Below are 22,268 nucleotides of genomic sequence, written 5' to 3' on the forward strand. Positions count from 1 at the left end.
ATCAACAGCCTCAGGGTTTTTGCCCCTAGGGCCTGACAGCTGGAGCTAATTGGCTGACTCAATATAAAGGGGGTGGGACAGGGTAGGGAGGGCAAGCAAGTGCTCCAGGGCTTTCTGGGAAGGAGGGGCGGGCTCAGCTCTGTTTCTATGGGAACCACTGGCACAGGCAGGCTCCTCAGGGCGCCAAAAAGGGAAACTTGGCGCAGGTTTCGGCACCTGGCTCCTGGTGGATTCCCAGAGAGACGAGAAAATGCCCAAGAGCTTGTCTCCTATGGGACAGGAAGGAGCCTTCCCGGGGATGCTCAGGACCCCTGATTCCTTCTTCCGTCCCCAGATCCTACTCCTAGAGATCTGGGGGAAATCCCGTGACTGCCCAGAATCCCTGAAACTGGGGGAAATGTAAAGAAAGTGCTTGCTCCAGCTAGGAAGGTTTCCATATTGCAAGGCCTGTGAGGGGTTACACAGAGGTGACTAACGACACAGATCAGAAGAGGTGGAAGAACCCCAGGAGTCACTTCAGTGATGTAATCCCAAGGGCTCCCCCTCTTTGTTCTGGGCAGGGACTGGTGTTGGGGTGGCCTCCCTGCTTTCCCTGTGACTAGGAAGGGTGGGAACGGACCACGTATTAGAGAGGGATGAGAGCCAGGGGCACTGAGAGGCTGAGAGACCAGGTTTAGGAGCCCTGGAGAAAGAGAAACTGGGGGATGGAGGGAAAGGGGGAGGGAGGGAGGAAGGGGAGTGAAGAGGGAGGAGGGAAGAGGCAGAGGAGAGGTGGAGTTAAGACCCGGGAGGGAGGGAGAATGGAAGGAGTGGGCAGGGGGCGGGGGAGAAACCTCCAGTGACAATTGCGTCTGGGTCCAAGCAAACATGAGGCAGCTGCCAGCCCGACCGGGCAGTCTGGCTTGCTCGGGCTGCAAAGCGGGAAGGCTAGTGACAGTCCCCTTCAGCGGCGGAGATGCAGAGGACCAAGGTAGGTGCGGATGGGCTGATGGCTTGCCGGGACTTGGGAGAATCTGGGGCTTGGGTGTTGCTCTTGACTGTAGAGTGTCTTCATGGGTGTTCCTAGTGCCCCCTTCCTTAACTCTCCATGCTTGCTGACCCGATAAGGGGAAGTGATTGCTGGGGGGCATCCTATCTGGAAGACTGAAACCCTGGGGCTCTTTTAGATGCAAGAAGCTCTGGGTGATTTGGACAGAAGAGAAAGAAGCTTGAGGTTAGTTCCATGACTGGTCCTGTTCAGTTAGGTCACTGGAGCAGGGACCTGGGTAGCTGACCCTGAACCTAGCCTCATCGTCCTTAGTGAGACAGGGGAGCATAGAGACACAGGGGGTGTCTTGTGAGTGGGGGCTAGCCAATGAGCACAGTTTTCAAGTAATCCTTCAGTTAATGAATGAAGACCCCCTTCTTCTTAAGGCAACATGAGGTCCCCTAATAAGGGCACAAGCAGCTCCACCTCCATGGGGGCTGTCAGGAGATGGCAAGAGAGGGGAGGCAAAGGGGCACCAGGCAGAGTTCGTGAAATAGTTGTGAGGTGAGGGAAAGGATGGAGCCAAGAAAAATCGGCTGTGCCCCAACTTAGCATTGACCCTCAGAGAGTCTGGCCTGGAGCCCAGCGTGCTGTCCACAAGTCCAGGATGGTCTTGCTTAGGAGGAGGAAGGACCAGATCCAGGTCCAGTTGAACATCCCAAATAAGGAAATCAAGGTCTTATAAAAAGAATAGACATTGGACTGGTATCTGGCAGTCTCTCCTCCCAAGAGATGACTTTCTGCCCCCCCTCCCTGTCCATTCCCCATGAAGACAAGCAGCCCAGAGAGGGGTGTGGACTGGTTTCAGGCCATACTGCCCCAGAGTCAAGAATACTACCCCTGCTCTGTTTGGTCCATTGCCCGGGAGACTCAGAAGAATGAGCAGACAGAACAAAGCCTTTTGGGTACCAGAGCAGGGCTCCTGGAAAGGCACAAGTGTCCTTGCAACCTCTGGACTGGCAGGGAAGAAGCACTGGCAGCCCTCTGTCCCGGACTCACATGCACACTGCCTGCAGCATGGGCTGTGTACACCCACAAAAGCATTGGTGTGAGCATGAACCTCACGGTCATGTAAGCACAGTCACGTATACCCTGTGACCGCCCCTGCTCCGCCTCCAGAGTCAGGCAATGTGACTCTGTGTATCCACAGACACAGGGATTTCTACAGCTCTGTCTGCCAGCAGGGGACAGCCCCCTTTTCTCGCTCCTCTCTGGTGGTTCTAATTTCCAGAAGTCTCCTTGGGACCTTAACTACCACTAACACTACCAGGTGGCAGAGTGAGTGACCAGAGTCCCACAGTCCATTTTGGCCATTCTCTTGGCTGCTATGACCTCTACAGTGTCCAGAATTGGCCTCCAGGAGCCCATGTAGTTCATCATCTTATGCCTGTCCCTGGATTTCTATGTGTAACCTGGTCCACAGAGATGGTGGTACTGGGTGAAGGCCCCACTGTACTGTATCAGCAGGCGATTATGAGACAACCTTTGTCCCTAGCAGCAGAAGGCACACCAGCCAGCATAGGTTGGGAGTTGGTCCCACTTGCAAAAGCCAATAGCTACTTCCCAAAATCTGCCCCTGCCTTCTCCCCATACACCCCAACCATTTCTTTTCCCACTTGATCCTGCAGAATGGGCACTATCTTTTTTATTCTCATGCTGACAAAGCTCGGAGTGGTCACTGACCACAGTGGCAGGTCTCCTGAGCCAAACCCTTTGTCAGGAGGAGTGAGCCAATAGCATCCAGATTCTGAGGTGGCAAGGTGTCCTCATGGGTCAGTTTGGCCCTGGGAGCCTCTCCAGCATCTTGCGAGATGGACCTTAATCCGTTCTGTTTGAAAAGACAATAACTGAGTACCTAGACAGGGTAGAGATGGAGGTGGCCCTGAAGGACCACGCTTCCCTCTAAGCCACTCTCCTCTTGTAGCCCACAACGTAGTTCTTGGTATGGTTCTTCCTCTGCGGGTGAGGAGAGGAGGAGGACCCTAGGCTGCAAGCAGTGCTGGAACTGGATTTGAACTGTCTTGTCCTCCAGAGCACAGGCCCCAAGCACTGGGTGGGGGTAGGAGGCAGGGAGTGGCAGGAGCAGACTCCAGGGGAGAGGAGCACACCTTTATCCAGGCATCCAATGAGGGTTGACTCTAAAGTTTGTGACCTGTTTGTACCTTCAACCTGCTGCTTAATGACACAAGTGGGACTCTGCCTCAGCCACACCCACCTGCCTACATTAGCCCCTGCTTCTCCTTTCAGGGCTGTGGATCTAGACGTGTGAGTGAAAGAACCCATTCTCCACTCCTCTTCTTTTCTGTTTCTTTTACAACCCAAGCAGGCTTTGCTGTGTGCCAGAGAATGCCCTTGAACTTCTGGCCCCAGCCTCTAGGTTCTGTGCAGTGGGATTACAGATGTGCCCCTCCATACCAGTTCGTGCCAGGGCTCAAACCCAGGGCTTCATACACACCAGCAAAGCATTCTAGCACTTAGCCCACCTCAGTCCAGTCCCCGTTTTTCACCTTCATCTCCCACAAAAGCAGAGAGCTGTTTAGGTTGCTCAGGCTGGCCTTAGGGGCACCCTCTGCTCCCTTGACCCTCTGGGCCTCACTGGGATTCTCAGGAGCAGTTGCAGGCTCCCCCACATGGCCTCAAGGGCTTTCAAGGCAGAGAAGGGGGAGGAGGAGAGTTTCTGCCTCGGCCAGCCCTGCCCTGTCGGGAAGCGTGCACAGTGTGGGTGAGTCACAGTGCTCCCCCAGCTCCCCGCCCCAGCTGACTGATGTTTGCCCCCCCTTAAACAGGTGCATCTGTCAGCTGCGATCAGCCCACATCCTAGAACACCACAGAGCAGTCATGTGACAGTGCCAGAGCTGGAGCTGGGGGAGCTGTCAGGGCAGGAGGACAGCCAAGAGGGGCCTGTCCCTCGGCTCTCCCTGTCCTGTGTCAGCACTCCGTCCAGCTGGCCCTTCCATCAGGCTTGTGCCGGCTCCTACTCCGTGAGGCAGAACAGAGACACTAGGCTAAGGGCATCATCCCCAGCCCCGTCACCGCTGCCTTCTGCTGCCTTCAGTGTATAGGTGACTTCTGGGACAAATAGGAGCTCCTTTTCCCTGGTGCCATGCCCATGCCAGGCCTTACGGTAAAAGCCTCTCTCTGAACAGGCTCTCTGGACAGTGAGTGGTTCCAGGCAGCTTGGTGCTAGATAGGGCTCTGCCCCCATGCCACTGAAGCAAACTTGCCTTTCTCTGGGCTTCTAACTTTCGGCTGGGATTAGAATATGCCCTCTGCCCTCTACCTGGGCCCCAATTGGGCTCAGCCCCTTGTGTTGTCCTATGGGCAACTGGGAATACCATCCTGCAGCTGTCACCAATGCCCCATAAGTATACAAAAAGTGACAAGCTCATCCGCTCCTATCCTCACTACTAGGTCAGAGTCCTGACCTCAGAGGCAGTGGCTTGGTGAGGGCTCGGGGCTGCCCCTGTGGTCTGGGAGCCCTGCCTCTGCATCAGATGGGACTGGGATCAGCACTAGCTCCTTCATATCTCAACTGTGTGAACAGACAAGTTACTTTGTCCCTCAGTGCCATGGTCTCCTATCACCAACCTCATATCACTAACACATTTAGCCTAAACCATATATATATATACATGGTTGCTAGAGTATAACCTAAGAAGGCATCCTGACAGAGAAGGTTACTAATGAACAGCTTAAGTCAACTTGAGTTATGGAGCGTCCTCATTGCCAAGGACAGGGGAGTGCTTGTCCTGGCAAGTTAGCAGGCACCAGACACAAGACTGGGACTGTCCAGTTCCGGCCTCCTCCGCTGCTGCCACACCCGAGTCTGAGGCCCAGGGACATGTGCATATATACATGTGCACATGTGCGGGTATGTCCCTCCCAGTACGTGCTCCCACCTACAGGGACACGTGACTGTCTCAGCTTCCCCTGCCAGGATGAACTACCTGGCTCACATCTGTTTGTGTCAGAGTGGGTGGCGGACTTAGGATCGCAAAGATTCCCAGTCCCTGGGGGCCTGCACGACACAACACCCACCAGCGCCTTCTGCCATCTGTCCCGTTCGATGGAAATAGAGCATACAACTAGTGGGTGCTGGGTGAGCCAGCATGCATCTAGGCAGTCCCTGTAAAAGGAGGGGATGCAGGTTAACCCCACATCTGTCTCAGACCATGACCTCAGGACAGTCTTCCTGGAAAGGAAAGGGGGTGAGTACCTGGAGCACCCATCCCTTGTCAAGGCTCAGGAATTTCCATCAGTGGGATAAGTGCGCCAACTGTTATCTGCACTTCTAATTCTATAGAGTAGAGGTTTTGGTTGTTTTGTTTTTAATAAAAATGAGCAGACAGGCAATGTGGTCCCCAGGTCACAGACCCCTCCTGGCCCCTTATCTCTCCAAACACAGGGTTCCTGAGTTTGGAGTTTGGGGATTGCACAGGCAATACAACCTCTAACTTGGGCCCAGAAAGACAATCGCCATGGTGGGTAGGGGGCTTATTGGCATGCATTGCTTCACCTGTGTTTCCTGTACCTCTGGGAGGGCATTCTATGATCCCTATCTGCAGATGAAGAAACCAGGGCTCGGAGTAGTCAAGTACCTGGTCCAGGATTGCCCGGTGTGAACATGAGGGCCCAGCATTCAAGTCTCTGGCTGACTGGCTGTGGGCTGCTTCCCTTTGCACTCAGCTGCCTGAAACAGCTCCAGCCTGTCTCAGATCCCCCCCACCTGCCCAAAGCAAGGTGCAGCCTCTGCACCAGCGTCCAGTGTGTCCTGGTCGCTCTTAGAAAACTTCTCACTGCTATTTCCATCCATGACGCAGTGTGCTTGTCTTCTTTTGTGGTGTGTGTGTGTGTGTGTGTGTGTGTACGTGCGTGCGCGCACGCACACATGCACACGTACACGCACACATGTCGTGTTTGTGTCTTTGTGAGTGTATATATCAATGCACTTAGAATGCACATATTTGCCTGATTTACCTCTGGAGAACTGCTAGATATTTTGATAGAAGGATGTCAGCCTTTAGCTATACAGCATTTGGCTAGTGTATGCCCACTGAACGCCTCTACCAATCTTCTCCAGGGTTGACATCTGGAGTTCTCTGTGGCCAGGGACTACACTAGCTGCCAAAGTTCTCACCTTTGGGCACCCCAATAGTCTGACTCCACCTTCTTGCCAGACAGACTCTCACAGGAGGTGTTTCTTGCAGGTCATTAGCAGTGTGCTGGGCAACTGTCCCATGGGCATCACGGCTTTCGGGGAGCCTGTGTAGGGTGGGGAAACATGTGGTAGGACATTTGGGTCAAGGGGCTGATTTGGTGAAAACTCTTGGGACAACAGTATCTAAGTGCCTAGACGGACCACCGTCAGGGTAGACAGAGGCCTCTGTCTCCATGTGGACAGGTTTCTGATTCTGACACCTGTGTCCCTGCCCACACCTCAGCACATCCTAAGCATCTGGCATTAGCCTCTCCACTCCATCGCAGATGCACAGGTATACAGGTCAGAGGATAATCTTCAGAAGTCAGTTCTTAATTGGGCAGTAATGGCACACGCCTTTAATCCCAGCACTCGGGAGGCAGAGGCAGGTGGATCTCTGTGAGTTCGAGGCCAGCCTGGTCTACAAGAGCTAGTTCCAGGACAGGCTCCAAAGCTACAGAGAAACCCTGTCTCAAAAAACCAAAAAAATAAAAAATTAAAAAGAGAAAAGAAAAAGAAGAAAAAAAGTCAGTTCTTTTCTTTACCAAGGCCCCAGGCCCCCAGGTGCTTCTACTCACTGAGCCATCTCATCAGCTCCAAAGGAAACTTTTACTGAGTTAAGTATGTAAGAAAGAGCATAGATAGACCCCACGTCCACTTTGCCAGCCTGGGATATATGACACCCTGACTCAAAACAAACAAACAAACAAACAAACAATCAAACAAACAGCTAGTACAAGCCGTAGGTATAGTGCAGGCCTTTAATCCCAGCACTCAAGAGGCAGAGGCAGGTGAATCTGTGAATTTTGGGCTAGCCAGATCTAAATAGTAAGATCCTATTTAAAAAAAAATATCAGCTGGTACAATATCCCACCCATGCTAGACACTGATGCAGTTGCCCCAGCATGTGTGTGGTTGTTAGAACGCTATCATCTGCAGTTCGTGCATCCGTCACTACCGTCAGGCAACACCACACACGCAAGAAGGTAGCTCTGTCTGTCCCCAGAGGTCCTTCTGGTTTACCATTCAGTAACCACACTTTTCTCCTCCCTATGCCCTTCCCCCATCCAATCCTTGGCCTTTTAATCTGCCCTCCCTTGCTAACATGCTGTCATTTCAAAATGCTGTGTAAACAGACTCACGTGGCATGTGACCTTTCAGGACTGGCTTTTTCGTTCCGCTTAATTCTGAGTCTTCATCCAAGTTGTGGTGGGTGTCCAGCTCCTCCCTTCTCATGGTTTGGACGTTCTGGGACAGCTGCACCACCTTGGTTTCGTCATTCCTCTACGGAGGGACATCTGGCTGTTTCCAATTTGGGGTTCTTACAAATAAAACTGCCATGAATATTCAGTTATAAGGGTTTGTTTAAACATAAATTTTCAACCACCTGGGCCAAACACCCAAGCACGCACTTGCCAGACTACGTGTGAGCTGTTTGTTCCATTCGCTGAGGACCTCCAGCCTTTCCTCCAGAGTTGCTGGAGCACTCTGTGTCCCCAGTGGCCAGGCAGCTGTGACCCAGGTCTGCATCGCATTTACTGTTTTTGCTATTTTTTTTTTTATTTCAGGCATGGAGTGTTTCTCATGGTGATTTTTAAAAAAATGCGTTTATTTTTGAGCATGCACATGCCCGTGTGTGTGTGTGTATGTGTGTGTGTGTGTATTGGTGTCGGAGGACAATTTTGTGGAGTCTGTCCTCTCCTTCCACCTTGGTGTGGGTTGTGGGAATCGAACTTGTGTCTTCAGCCTTGTGCTGTAAGTGCTTTAACCACTGAGTCATCTTGCTGGCTCTCCTGGTGGTTTTCAATGCGCATTTCCCTGGTGGCAGAAGATGGCACGTTCCCAGGTGCTCATGTGCCATCTCTGTGCCCATTGGTGACACGTCTGTGCATGTTTCTTCTGGACAGATTGTCCTTTCGCTGTGAAGTTCATGAAGTGAGAGGCTGTCAGATACCAGGCTCTGTGACAGAAAGAGCCGTTTACACAGGTACACACAGAGGCGCACACACGACGGGCACACACGCACACACACACACACACACACACACACACACGAGTCTCACAGCTGCCCTTCTGGAGTGACCTGAGAAAGCAGAATAATAAGCTATAGTCTCGCTCGATATTCCATATACATTCTTTTGCAGCAAGGAAATGCAGCAACAGAGACTGAGGCGGAGGCACATGGCAGTGACCTAGTTAGAACAGTGCTCCTGGGGTCTGGCACCTGAGTGTGGCCTTGAGAACCCAGCGGACAAGTGTCCAGGGCAGGGAGCAGCAGATACCCAGGCAGTGCTGTGGAGAGAGGCAGTCCGTGAAGAGCAGAGAGCTGGGGGCAGGCACGTGACATGGTTTGATTTGCCAAGTGACAGGCAGCCTTCAGGGACTTCAAGCAGGGCAAAGAGATGTTTGATTTCTGTTCTGCTGTCCTCACTGACCCAGCAGCTCCCACTCTGTCACCTCCCCTCACAGAAACCCACAAGGGTGAGGGTGCAATGGGGTCACCTCCCTCCCCTCAATGCCTTTGAGCCTAGGAGGCAAGAAGAGGGTGTCGGAAGAGCTATTTAACATCCCTTGGCAGCTCAATCAGACCCTCTCCCAGACAGACAAGTGTCAAATATTCATGAGGATGACCCGTGCTCACACCTCCCTGCTCCTGCCTCCCTCACAGTGTGCTGGGCCCCGCCATAGGCTTGACGCCTCTCAGGGGCGGATGTGGACAGGCTGCCTCCTTCCCTCTGCCCTTCTTCTTTCCCCAGATTTCTGCTCCCTCAAGAGGTGAAATTGTCACAGCCCTTGTCCAAAGAGGCTCACAGAGAGATTTCTGGCAACCCATACAGATAGAGGAAGCCAGTTCAGGTGTCCAGACTTCACTCTGACTCTCTACCAGGGGAGAAAAATGGCACCAGGACCCGCTTATCCCAGGGCGTTCAAAAACAGTTGCTTCTGGAGACTGTCGATCTGGTTAGGGAGCTTGGGGGCCCCAACCCCCACCTTCTGAAATCTCTCCAGGGACCCAGTCCCATGAACAATTACTTTGGAAGCCTGTGGCCAACATTACCCAAACTTTGGGGTCCCAAAGCCATGTTACAGTGTGGTATGTCCCCAGACTCCTCACGAATTAGTTTTCTAGGCTGTAAAAATGTGGTGTGACCCACCTTGCTGGGCTGTGACAGATGACTTGAGCTCAGACCAACAGGCGCTGCAGGAGAAACCACAGAATCCACCACACCTATCTAGGATTTGAGACAAAAATCTGCGGTGCCAGCACCTCAGGTGGGAGTAGGGGGTCAGTGGGGGTGGGGCTCGATGCTCCCGGTTTCTCCTCCCCTCCCCACACGCAGAGTCTTCAGCCGTGAATTCAGGAGATAATGAAACAGCTGCCCGGCCGACCCTGCCCCGCTCCTTGACCAACATACAGAATTTATTCATCGAGGCCATTTCTCTCCTGAATGAGATGTTTAATAATGTAGAAGGCGCCTCTGATCCAGCCAGGGCATGGTGTGTGTGAGCATGTGCCTGTGTGTAGGTCTGTGGATGCATGTGTGAGTACATACACGTGGGTTTGAACACGCAAGTGTGTAAACACGATCCGGACAGGGAGACGCCTCCATCCCCATCATTGGCAACCCCCCTCCCTCCACAGCAATGTTCCTGATTGCAAGTGAGCCTTGGGAAAGGGGAGGAATGGAGGGCTGTTCCTCTGGGTGTGATGGGGAGGTGAGTGAGAGCCAAGACCATATCTGTCCCATTGCTGTGCTAGTGCAAAGCAAACCAGATACCCAGAGGGGCCATCGTGACTGACTGCAGCCTGCCCAACCAGGAGCTACCCTGCCGCCCCTAAGGGCGGATAATGGCAGACAATTTGATCGCCGGGATTGAAGGGCAGGATTGCTATAGGCAAACAAATCCCTGTGTTCTGAATCCTCCACTGTGGCTCCAGGCTGACCTTTTCTGATTCACTGTCTCTTAGCCCCCAGCTCCCCCTAATTGACTGACCACACAGCCACGGGCGTGCTTCTTTAGGTCATCAAGTTTGGTGGGGGTTCTGCCCAGGTGTTCACACAGACTTCCATCTCCCCTCAGCTCACTTCCAGGTGAGAACCCAGGCCAAACAAGGCCCTTCGCTGGGAGACGGCAGCGCACCTACCCCACTGTGTCCCCTGTGTGACGTCTCTCTCTCCTCCAGGCTTCAGTCGGTTCGTGAAGAAATCCTTCTGCTCTGGCAGCCTGGCTTGTGGAGGGGCGAGCTCCAGACGAACAAGTCTGGGCTCACTTCTCTGGAACCTTCTTCCAGGGACCCACCCTATGCCAGAGCCTGAGCGCAGAATAGAAAGAAACCATGGAGGGATGGTGGTGGGGCAGCAGAGCTCTCTCTCTCTCTCTCTCTCTCTCTCTCTCTCTCTCTCTTTCTCTCTCTCTCTCTCTCTCTCTCTCTTCTCTCTCTCTCTCTCTCTCTCTCTCTCTCTCTCTTGTTAGGACTGGCCTCACCCAGGATATCAGAGTGACCTACAGAACCTTCTGGAAGTTCCCTCCATGAGCCCATATTAACATCCCCTATGTCTATTCCCTCGCAGGAAGCAATGAAGGCGACAGACGGCAGCCTCCTAGGAGACCCTGGGCGCGTACCGCTGAACAGAAAGGAAGGCCTCAAGTGGCAGAGGCCAAGGTTCACCCGCCAGGCCCTGATGCGCTGCTGCTTGATCAAGTGGATCCTGTCCAGTGCTGCCCCGCAAGGCTCAGGTAGGACAAGAGTGACCGGGGTCCAGGGAGAGAGGGTATAGATCGCTCTGAGCCCTGTCCACCCCGAGGCCACGGAGGCCACTCTAGGACATATTTCCTCCACCTCTGCTGAGAAATTGCGTCTCTCTTTGTTCATATCCTCTTCTCACTGATGCCTTGTGCCACACAGAACTGAGCTCCCGTACATGACCTTAGTGCAGGACTGTGGCCCACGGGGACAGAGGAGTGGGGTCACACACAGGTGTGACAGGGATATGGAGGCAGGCTGGGGGCTGGGAAGCCGGGCTCTGCCTCACCCAGCCCTCCCCTGTGGCGCTGCCTTGAACATGCCACACATCCTTTCTAAGTTCTCCATAGAAAAGGGATCTGGATCCACCCACAGGGCGAAGGTGTAAAACACTTTAATCTAGGTGCTCCCGCTTCTTGCCCCATGCACCTGGAGATGGAGGCTGGGGTTCTGGGGTACTTATGGTGTGGAGATGGTGTTGACAGCGCGTGTGTTTTTATTGGCACAGAGGCATGTATGAGAACTTATCACCAGGACAAGATGCGTGCTCAGTCAGGAGACCTGCATTACATGTTTTCATTAAGTGTTTTCTTAAAAACAAATCAGTTTTCTTGCTTTGAGTTCCAGGGAGCCTCAGTCTGTTGTTGGACAATGGGTACAGGCAGTATTCCTAGCGTCCCAGGTGGGCGGGTGCTCATGAGCAGAAGAGAGATGACAGGCAGGGTGACCTGTGCATGCATGCGCGTGAGGAGACAAGGTTGCAGCATCCCGGGACCGCATCTTTATCTGCAAAGCCCACCCCAAGTTACTCATTGCTCCATTCCATTCCACAGGAAGCCTGGCTTTGGTGGGCTTCTCTGTCACTCTTAGCTGACATTGTCTCTGAGCCTTTCCTACAGAAGCGCTAGAATGTGTGGGGAGACTTCATGCCCCCCTCCCCAGCTGTTTTGTGATCCTGCGGGCAGCAGAACATATTTAGCTCTACCCTCATGGTGCTGTGTGATCTGCACTGGGGTGAAATATTTCCCACTGTCCACCGCGGTGGGCACCAAGAGCAAAAGGAGCTGTGGCACCCTTGTGTGGCCTCTGAGTGTGTCCAAGGGACTCAGCTCTACCCTAGATGGCTCACTTTCTGTCCCCCTTCAAACTCAGAGTGCCCCTTGACACCTGTCACCCTGAGTGACAGCTAGCATCAAGGGCTTGCTGAAGCCCTCTGCTTTTCTTCATGATGCCCACTCTGACCCACAGGCCCTATCTACCAGGCAGTAGTGGTTCTGGATGGGCCTGCACACCTGAGGTGGCAATGATGGAGAGTTAGAAAACATGCAGATGTGTTCACAGTCACCACAGGATGGCAACAACCACACCAAGAGCCCTGCCCCATTCTGGGTGACTTCTTAAGGGGCAGGGCCTTTCCCAATTACTCCTTTAAGAGGTACACAGTAGAGGGTAGGTCCAGGATAGCATGGATCAGTGCAGCCCGGTCTGTGTTTGCATGGACAGACATGTTTATCAGAAGTTGCCAGGCACTGAGAGGAGATACAACTGACGGGAAGCAAGCCCTGTGAAGCCAGAGCTGCCCTCTGCCTCTTGCTTCATTTTACTTAGGAGTTCACAGGCACTAAAAGAGACAAATGGCTCATCGAGTTCTCCAGCAATTGGGGCAGGGACACCACAGACTGAGGTGTGGAGCCCCCATACACCTTGACTCCCTTGGGTTAGCTCCTAAGTCTCAGTTACTCAGCCTAAACACCCATCTGCATCCCTTAGGGAGGACGCCACCGGTGTGAAACATGGGAGGTTTTCTGCACATGAGAAATGCCATGCTCTGGTTGATGAGTCGGCTTCTCCAGTCCGGGTGCATTGAACAATAAGCCGCATTCAGGACATCTTTGTCACACGTCCAGGGAGGCCTGCCACAGTATCCTGAGCACTGGGTGCCTGTGGCCGCCCAGCGCCCCAGACGCCACCGCCCTTGCTGTTGGTTTTTTTCCATTCAGCGGTAGGCTCAGAAAAACAGGTGTCTGGGATGGCTGGGAGCAGAGGTCAAGGCTCAGCACAGTGTCCCTGAGACTTGAGTGAGCTGGGACCTAAATACAGAATGGGGTTCAGGGCCGTCCAAGTGGTGGTGCAGGGGCTGGTCCAGTTGTGGCTGTGCCCTGAGAGGGACTACCCAAGGGGATAGCGGCAGTGCTCTCTAAGATGCATGGGCCCAGAGGGTGGGGTAGGGCAGGAAGCTTGACCTTCCCACCCCAAAGCACCTATTCTCAGCCCAGGACCCTAGGGACATCTCCTCGGTGTGGTGTTCCAGAACTGTGACTCTGGCCTGCTCTGTGGGTGGCCCTTCCTGGCAGAATGCCTTCCCAGGCATGGTTTCAGGTGTAGCTGATGCCACCAACTGGGCAGACCTGCTTCTCCAGGAGGCCTGGGAGATTTGGGTTTCTTCAATGACCTGACTTAGAATGAACTTAGAATGGACTCCTTCCCTGGGGTCCTGGCGACCTGAATGGAACAGAAGGCAGAGCCCCCCCCCCCCCGAGTCTGGGGAAGGTCACAGCAACTCTAAAGGAGCAGGGGACCAGCATGGGATAAAGCTCAGGTCCACTGCCACCGTGGGAAATGCCACCCATGCTGAGTAGCGCTTGTTTCTGTGCTGCACAACACAGCCATTCATGGAACCGAGGATGTGCTCCCGCCCCTCCCCTGAAGTGTAGGCCCACAGGCTCATTGGCCATGCAAGTCACAGGATCAGTCCAGACTCAAGAGAGGACAGATGCACTCCCAGCGCCTTGAGCTGCCGCATGGAGAGACCATCTTTGGTCCACTCCAGAGTTCTCGAGTTCTCAATCGAGCAAACCAAGACTTCACTCCTTAGAAGACTACACCATCTGCGGCCCTGCCGCGGGAGTAATCCCCGTCGATGAGTGCCATTAGGATTCCCAGAGAAGCTGCTGAGCTGAGATACTGTCCTCTTGCTACTCTGTGTACCTGGCCCATCCTCTCTAACTGAGAAGAGGAGCCCAGAGGAGCCAGGTACCATCTCAGCCTCTGGGGCAACAGCCCCATGGGTGTCTCTTCTTGGGGCTTCTTCCTTCAGAATCTAAGCTCTCTCACCTGGAACCCAAAGCAGGAAGACAGGGGAAGCACTGAGGGGGTTGGGTGACCGAAGGACCACCTCATGGCTTCACCTGAGGCCTGGGCCACCTCCTGGGCAGAGAGGCAGCTCTTGTTTAGTAGTGTGTCCTGTGTACCACAGTGTCTGAATCTTGCAGCTGCTTTCAGCCATTCCTGTATCAACAGCTATTGATCCAGTTGTTACAGTAGTCAGGAGAGGACGGCAGAACAAGGAACAAAACCCTTGGTCAATGACGGTGATGTATCTGTGTGTAATAAGTGCTGTAACGGGAGCGCTGGGGAGTCTGCAGCCAGGGTCTAGGCAATCCTTCGAGGGTGGTCCTTGGCTACAATTGCTAGCTGCGCTGAGCTCGGCTGCCACCTGCTGGTTGACTGGGCACATGACACCAGCTGCCGCCAGGGCAGCCAGGAAGAGGAGGCTCTGCTCTTGAATTACATGCTGAGTAATGTAAGTCCAATGGGATACGTGGTACTTTGTTTATGGGCAGGTGCTACAGTGGCAAGAAGAGGCCACCTGGCTCCTAGGCTGCCAGGCACCTGCCAAGCCCTGGCACCCTCTCAAGAGCATTTAGAGAGGATTCATTCCCTAAATTCATTCTCCGACCATGGCCCTTCCACCTCCCTGACCCCTGACCCCATGGTTAACCACAGGCCATGATCAATGGGAAACAGTCTCTCAGGCCACCTCTCCTTCCAGGCAGCGTACGAAGCAGCTGTGCACAGCTTTCTCCCCACCACGAAGACTGGAAAGGCGTCCCTTTCCGCTGCCCTTGCCCTGAGGGGCTTCACGGCTGGGTGTCACTTTTCCGGCCACTCTGCCTGTCAATCACATGGGATTTCCCTCCTTAAATAGTCTAAGAGACTCCAGTGAGAGCAAAGTTGACAGGGAAGACAAAGCAACCAGGGGCTGAGCTGCCTGTCTACCTGTCCAACCCAGCCCCAGCATGTTCCACCCTGGCTTGGCCCTCACCCACCTCAGTATGCGTGGTGATAAAGAGATGCGCACACGGTCCACGAGGCCTGGGGCTAGAAGTAGATGCCCAGTTCCTGGGGATTAGCTCAGAGCTCATGGCACCCTGGCTCCGTCTTCCATCCTTCTCTACAACAGCCCGGTTGTGGTAGCCAGCAACTAGCTGTATTCAGAGGAAAGAAAATATTGCCAGAGAAACATGTTTTTCTGGAAAATTGAGTGCATGCCATTCTCCTGTTGGGACCTGTGTAGCCCCTGAGGGTGTTACAGCTTTCCTTAGACACATTAACATTCACAGTTACTGAATATACTGGCTCAAGACACCCAGGGCTAGAACTGCCTGCTGGGCCTGCCGTACTGCCTTTGTGTGTGCTCAGTAAACAGCTCGGCACAGCCTCCATGACCAGGTACACAGCGGGTGTCACCAAATACCGCACTTGGGTTTGGGTCTGGTCGTAGGCAGCACACAACAGTTCACCTACCTTTGAGGAAGCAGTCTGACTCGCCTGCCTCCATACGTAACAGCAGCTCCATGTGAGTTAGGGAGGAACAGGAGCTTGCAAGCTTGGTTCTTCAGCGCTGTCCTGCTTAGCAACAGAGTGGGAGCACCAGCCCTTACCGCATCATTCCAGGCAACGGAAAGAAAGAGGCACACGGAGGGAGAAAGTGCTGCTGCTATGTCAGCAAGGCAACACGGGCACAGAAAGTTCTAGAAGACTGCTTATGTTCATTGGCCAGAACTAAGCCAAGGGGACTGCAAGGAACATGGAGGAATGGCACTGTTATTTTTTGTTGTTGTTTGTTTTGTTTCTCTGTTCTGCTTTAAGATAGGCTCTCAGCTATTCTGTGCTGGCCTCAAACTTGCTGTGTAGCCAGGGATGACCTTGAACTTCTAAGCCTCTTGTCTCATCCCAGAGTGATGAGATTAAAGGTGTGAGCTATAATGTCTATTTTTCCCAGTGCTGGGGATTGAACCCAGGGACTCACGCATGCCAGCCAAGTTAACCCTAGAACAGCAGTTTCTTACTGGGCGTGTTTGTCCCGCTGACAGATCCTGATGTCTGTAAGTAAAAGCTGAGGGAAGGCCCACAGGATCGTCACTTTTGATCACACAGAGCTCTCAGGGTCCTTTTGATGACTGGGTGCCTCCTTGGTAGTCAGAGGACCTCAGCAAGCTGCCTGGCATTTACTAGGTTCTCAGTAAAGGGAGGCGGAAGTTCCTACTCAAGCCATGCTCTTGATGGCCCCGTCCTCATCAGAGAGACCACTTCCTTCCTCTCCCCATTCGCTTTCTCTCAGACACGCAGGATGGATGCACAGAAGCCAGGTATAAAGGGGAGGCCAAAGACCAGGGTGGGGTGGGAGCAGGCTGCAGAGAAACCCTGGGCCTGCGTGAGGTTCACACTCTGAGCTGCAAGTCACACTGGATGCCACCTCCTCCCAAGGTGCCAGAGCAATGCCCACCCCCATCCAGGATTTCTGCACCGGCTGACACTTTCATTTGGGCACCAGTGAGGTCCTGGGTCCTGGAGGCTGAGGGGATAAGCGCAGGTACAACGCAGACTCGAGGAGACACAGCATCTCCTGGGCAGGCACTGGCAAGAGAGGCCAAGAGAGAGGCTAAGACCAAGAGAGATGTTGAAAGATTGAAAGAGAAAAAAAACTAGAAGTGGAGGAGGGCATCCTCTCAAACGAAGGGTGCTGAGCCTCAGGTTGGGCAAGGCAAGCAGAGAAACGGGACCTGGGCAGCGCCATGCCAGGGTGCGGTGAGGGCTGTTCCCCGAGGCTGCAGGAGTGTCAGCATGGCTGTAAGAAGCACCTGGGAGACATCATCAGCTTCTTCTTCCGCTTCATCTCCGGGAACCTGGCTCGAGGTGAGGGTTGCCTTGCTGGGTCAGGGGGACCATGTGCTGGAAGATGCTATTTGGGGCTAGGGACTGGGAGGCAGGAGTAATGGTACTAGGGACTTGGGAGCAGGATCGGTCTTTGAGACCACGTAAGGTCCCCGTCCCCCTCAGAGGGCCAAGCCAAGGCTTTCCGACTCGTAAGTTTGGAGAGAGATGGGCTGGCCAGGGACAATTCATATCTTCGTAGTAGATAACGACCCAAGCCTGCCTAGCTGCTCTAGAGAGCCCTCCCCACCTTGCACAAGTAAACTCCCTCCTTCCCCGAGGACTCCTCTTCCATCAGAGACAATATGGACCTGTCATGCAGAGGAGAGAGAGGGAAAGAAAGGGAGCCAGTGTGTGAGAGACTGTGTCTAGAAGCTATCTATCAATGACAGCCTTCTTCAGCTCCTCAGAAGCCCACTTATCTGGAAGGCTTGGCAGGAGGCAAGGGCATCCGGCCTATGCCCTAGATCCGGCCTGGGGTTGGGGGAGGTTTCAGAGTTGGCCACTTCTATGCTGTTTCCTCTGCCCTTCATCCAGGCTTGGCAGGGCCTGCTGACAGGCAGTGGGCACTTGCAGACCCAGAAGGGGAGGGAATCCTGCAGATGGGGACCTGAGAAATAGTGTTGAGAGCTTCAAACCTTGACGCTCAGGACCCTCCTTGGCTCTTTGGTCCTCTCCTGTATTGGAAGAAAAGGACCTAAGCTAAAGTCATCACATGGTTCCCCAAAGAGACTTATTATTAAATCCATCAAACAGAGCCCTTGCAGGCATGTGACACACGAGGTAGCCTTCTGCTCCAGGGAGGTGTCAGCGACCCAGAGGGGTGACATGCTAACAGTCGACCTCACTCTCTGGGGTGTCTCCAGGCTCCTCTTCTGCCCAGCCTGGGGCACCACATGAGAGCCAGGCCCAGTCGAGAGCTGTCAGGCTAACACATGGCCTTTTATTGCTGTCACGTGTGCACACACAGGCTCGCGGCCTGAGCTTAAGGATCGGAGGACAGCTCTGTGGAGCCAGCTTCCCCCTTGCACCTTCGCGTGGGTCCCAGGGATAGAACTCAGGGAGCCGGACTCAAGTGGCAAGTGCCTTTACCTGTAGAGCCGTTCCCACCAACCCACCAGGAACATGTTAAGGACAAAGACAGGAAATTGCAGTAGATTTGCTCATCTCCAAATCTATGGATGGCTTAGATATTTAATAATGACTTAAAACGCCAGAGGAATGAGAAACTGAAAAGAAACTGCCACCAGCAAGCTGTCCAGAGGGAGGTCAGCATCTGTGCCAGTGTAGGCAGCTCAGGGGGCTGGAAGGGGACCTAGGAGCCCAGGGTTACCCACCCTTCTAGTTTGTCGGAAAGAACATCATAACTAAGCAGTCCTAGTCAATTTGCGGTCTGGCCCATCCTTGACCCATCCAGTCCTAGTGCCAGTCCTATCTACAAGGTGGCATGACAGATTGTCACAGCTGTGTGGACTCTCTTCTGGAAGGCAAGCTCCTCCCTTACCTAGCACCAGTCGTCAGCCTGTTCCTTCTCTTAGCACAGGATTCCTAGAGAAATTTCAGTAACTTGGGACCACCCAAGGGAGGGGCACAGAGTCTTTAGAACACCCTCACTCCGGCCAGAATGGTTATGTTAGGGATGTTGCCTAGCTCAGAGCAGGCAAGGGGAGAGCAAGGGCAGCCCCTAAGTCCTACCCAAGCCTCCTGCTCTGGCAGATAGTTGTGGAATCCTGGCCCTTGAAGAGGCTCTCTGGAGCCAGGACTAGGGCAGTCTGGCTTTGATTACAGACTGCTATGCTTTTAGATATCAAGGCAAGGAACCAGCTGGAGGAATCCTGGATCAGTCACCTTTGACCCTTTCTGCCTACTGGCTGACATGGCCCTTCCTTACCTTGTGGATGATTTCTGTGCAGTAGTTAGCAAGTGCGGAAGGAACTTCACCTGGGGCCCATGGGCAGGCCAATGTCATCCACCTGTCTCTATAGGCAACTGTAGTGCCCACACTCCTGCCTCCCAGGTGCTGAGCTGCCCCCTCTCCAGGTCAGAAAATGGATCCTGACTTTCTTCTCCCAGGTACACAAGGGTTCTATAGAACAAGCCCTCAGGCTCCAGAGTGGTGACAGGAATCCAGGTCACATCCAGGGCAGCCAGAGTAGTCATTGCCTTGACCCTGCTCCAGGTGTGGGTCAGACCCCTCACCCTGGTCTCACACCCCAAATTCCAGGGACCTACTCAGGTCACTGAAGGTGTCCCAAAATAACTCTTGTAGATTGTAGGTAGGTCCCGGAGCAAGGCCGCCTCCCCAGTCCCTTAGTGTGACCCATAGAGTCATACCTCTGCTGTTGTCCTTTGGAAACTCCCGATTTATAAAGGGTAAGACACAAAGAGCCCAGACAGTGAGAGATTAACACTGTGGAAAGCCCCCCACCCCAGAACCCCTCACGGTGGGTGCAGGGTAGAGGTCAGAAAGGGCTGTCAGCTAAAGCAGCAGAGACTGTTCCCTACCTCATCACAAAGTCCATCTGGCTTGAGTTACCCGGCTATCATTTTGATGTACTAAATATATTCTCCGACAAACAGACGCAAGAATATACCCTCGTTCCACTGACCTCCCAAATGAGGATGCCAGCCGGATGGCAAAGCTTGATTCAAATCAGAAAGAAACCCAGGGAGGTGGGAGGGCTTGGAACAAACAGGGCATAAAGCAAGATGGCTCAGTTATACACACATGACGGGAAACAGTAGACCAGAGGCAGTGAGGGGCCATCCACGAAGGCATTGTCTCTGTCAGAGAAAAGAGGAGCTTCTCAGACCTGCGCCTTGGTGTACCGGTCTCCACATCACTAGGCTCTTCCTGACAAGTCAGGTGATGCTGAAGGCAGCCTGGGAGCTGCTCTGGGCCACCAGCTTAGCATTTATTAGCACAGTTTGTCAACAGAGCCCCATCTGCGAGGCCAAGCTTCAGCTCTCACCGCATCAGTTCCTTCCTCTGAAGGGTGAGATGGGTGTAAGAATGGGGTCATTGAGGTGGTTGTGTCGGATGCGTGTGGAAGGAGCGGCTCCGTGGATGGCCTTCTGCTTTTATCTTGTCACTGGGCGGCTCCTGGCTTGGCTTTGCTCTGTATTAATGCTGGACATTGAGCAAGTTCCTCCGTTTACCCACCCTTCACGTGGACACAGTAGCATGCTCTTTGGGAGCCCACCAGCATCTGTAAGGGATCACAGCAGCAGCTGGGCAAGCACTAACAGAACCTGACTTTGGGGCCCTGAGCTGAGGTTTTTTTTTTTTTTTCCTTTCTGTGTCAGTCAAGTTAGTTAGACCGAGAATATAGATGGTAACTTTCCAAAGTCAACCTGTTGTGATTTCTCCCCATTCCACTTGCACAGAGCAAGGCCTGTGGGGTGGGGAACTGGGCATGTTGTAGCTTCCAGACCCTCACTGGTAAGGCTGCCCTCTGGTCTCTCGTCTCACACCTCTTGGTAGTCCCTGGCTGCTGCTGTCTGAGTTCTGGAAGGTTCCATGTTCCATCATTGTTCTGTGCCCCGGCTAGAACTCTCTCCCAGACTCTTTCTAGTGAGGTGGAGCCCACTAAAGCCCACCACGGGCAGTGCAGCCATCTTTCTTCAGAGAGAAGTGGGTTTTTCAGGCCGATAAAGCTCCAGCGGTCCAGGATCCTTCCTGTTCCAGGCTCTGCCCACTCTGCCTCCCTCCTCTATATGTCCAGATAAATGGGAAGAATGGGAAGAGCCTGCTGGAGCACCGACTGATGAGGTGGGCAGGGAGGTGTGTTGGGCTCCTGGGTCCCAACATCATCACCACTTTCCCAGCCCGACTCCTCCCTGGTGTGTATGAGTCTAAGTGGTCAGGGTGGAAGGTTTTGGGGATTTGGGACTGCCATTCCCCCATATGCACACCAGAGGGCAGCAGAGGCCGAGGCAGCCGGCAGTTTTAACCTTTCAGGGCAGGTTTTACACAGACTGTTAATTTCTTCTGACACATCTACTTCACACCTTAGAGGATTAAAGGCACAGGATCTGGCATTTCTGGGCTTCTAGCCCTCTTTCAGGATGCATCCCGATTCCCTGAGCTGAGCCAAGAACAGACCAAGCACCTCCTCCAGCTGGCCACCCACCCACCCCTAGCTATCCAATAAATCTCTGTTCTAATAGCTAGGACTCTGTGTTCCTTGGAATGACAAGGCCCTCATCCTGCGACACTCCAGAGGCTTCAGTGGATGAGTGGGTCCTAGGGTGCTGCCTTCAACGGCCTTCTTTTGTGATGCTCCTCATTCCTGTGTGGCAGGGAGGAAATGGAGGTAGGAGGTTCAGGGCGGGAGCATCTACATTTCCAGATCCTTCCCTGGATGCTCAGGCCAGGGCTCCTGAACCTCCAGTCCTCCAGCCTCCAGCCCTGTACCCTTGGTATAAGGGAAATGTCGGGAGAGGAACAATGACTGTCCTTCAGCAACGAACTAAATGCATTCCCTTCCCAAGGTTTAGCTCTTGCTCTCTTTGGAAATGATGTGGAAGACAGTGAGTAACCGGGGTTTTATTTTGGTTTTAATTTTTTTGAGGCAGTATCTCTCCATTAAGTTTCCATGCCTGTCCTGGGACTCACTATATAGACCAGGCTGGCCTCGAACTCACAGAGATGCTCTTGCCTCTGCCTCCAAGTGCTGTGATTAAGGGCATGCAGCACACACTGGGTTAAAAAAAAATACTTTTTATGACTTCACATCACAAACAAAGGAGGTACTTTTCTGGGATTTTCCAGCGTCGAAGAACATGATGGGGGTACTCAGAGCCCAGAGACTACAGCTCAAGATGCTTGAGCCTGGTCTGGGAGGTTGAAGAAAGCTCTCCAGGAACTGGCTTAGTGACAGGCAACAGCTGGGGCAAGATAAGAGGCGTCTCCTGGCCAGGTGCTGCTGAAGACGAACCAAGTCTCCGCAGAGCACAAGGCATGGCCAGGCTGGTGACAGTCACAGCCCTCATGGTCAGGAAATGGCTCCATAAAACACACACACACACACACACACACACACACACACACACACACACACACACCACGGCTAGAGTGAGGACCCAGGCCTAAGCAGTGAGCAGAGGCAGGGATCCGCTGGAATTTGGCCAGGATGGGCAGAAGATGGTGGCGGCAGATACACTGGCAGATTCAGCAGGGACAAAAGCCCACGAGCCTGCCACATAGCCTCTAACTTTCAAGAAGGGCCCAACGACAGGATGAGTTAGCAGGAACGGGACAGCAGCCAATAGCAACCTGAGGTCTCTCTGAGCGCCTA

The 22,268-nt window shown here is 53.5% G+C and overlaps 1 protein-coding gene and 1 long non-coding RNA gene across 5 annotated transcripts in view; one reads left to right on the plus strand and one right to left on the minus strand.

Annotated features, from left to right (window-relative positions):
• The first annotated feature begins 821 nt into the window (after positions 1 to 821).
• The window catches only part of Kcnip3 (potassium voltage-gated channel interacting protein 3), a 71,165-nt gene continuing 49,718 nt past the window's right edge, over positions 822 to 22,268 (plus strand). Inside the window, exons 1-2 of one of the 3 annotated variants that reach the window (XM_087911231.1) lie at positions 822 to 970; positions 10,799 to 10,964. In XM_087911231.1, coding sequence (XP_087767357.1) covers positions 868 to 970; positions 10,799 to 10,964 — 269 coding nt within the window. In that variant the 5' untranslated portion in view covers positions 822 to 867. Of the gene's footprint in view, positions 971 to 5,094; positions 5,236 to 10,798; positions 10,965 to 22,268 lie in introns of those variants that run through there. The other 2 variants (XM_087911234.1, XM_087911232.1) reach the window with 2 other exon arrangements.
• LOC146892590 (uncharacterized) lies at positions 7,838 to 20,601 on the minus strand. 2 transcript variants are annotated; one of them, XR_015739095.1, is made up of 4 exons: positions 15,081 to 20,601; positions 10,372 to 10,539; positions 9,380 to 9,457; positions 7,838 to 8,143 (listed from the first exon to the last, which is right to left on the minus strand). It is a non-coding gene; the product is annotated as an uncharacterized LOC146892590 (long non-coding RNA). The 2 variants fall into 2 exon arrangements; XR_015739096.1 differs by lacking the exon at positions 9,380 to 9,457 and having other exon boundaries at positions 7,839 to 8,143; positions 15,081 to 20,599.

This window comes from Myodes glareolus, chromosome 10, assembly GCF_982192425.1.
Source record: "Myodes glareolus chromosome 10, mMyoGla1.1, whole genome shotgun sequence".
Lineage (NCBI taxonomy): Eukaryota > Metazoa > Chordata > Mammalia > Rodentia > Cricetidae > Myodes > Myodes glareolus.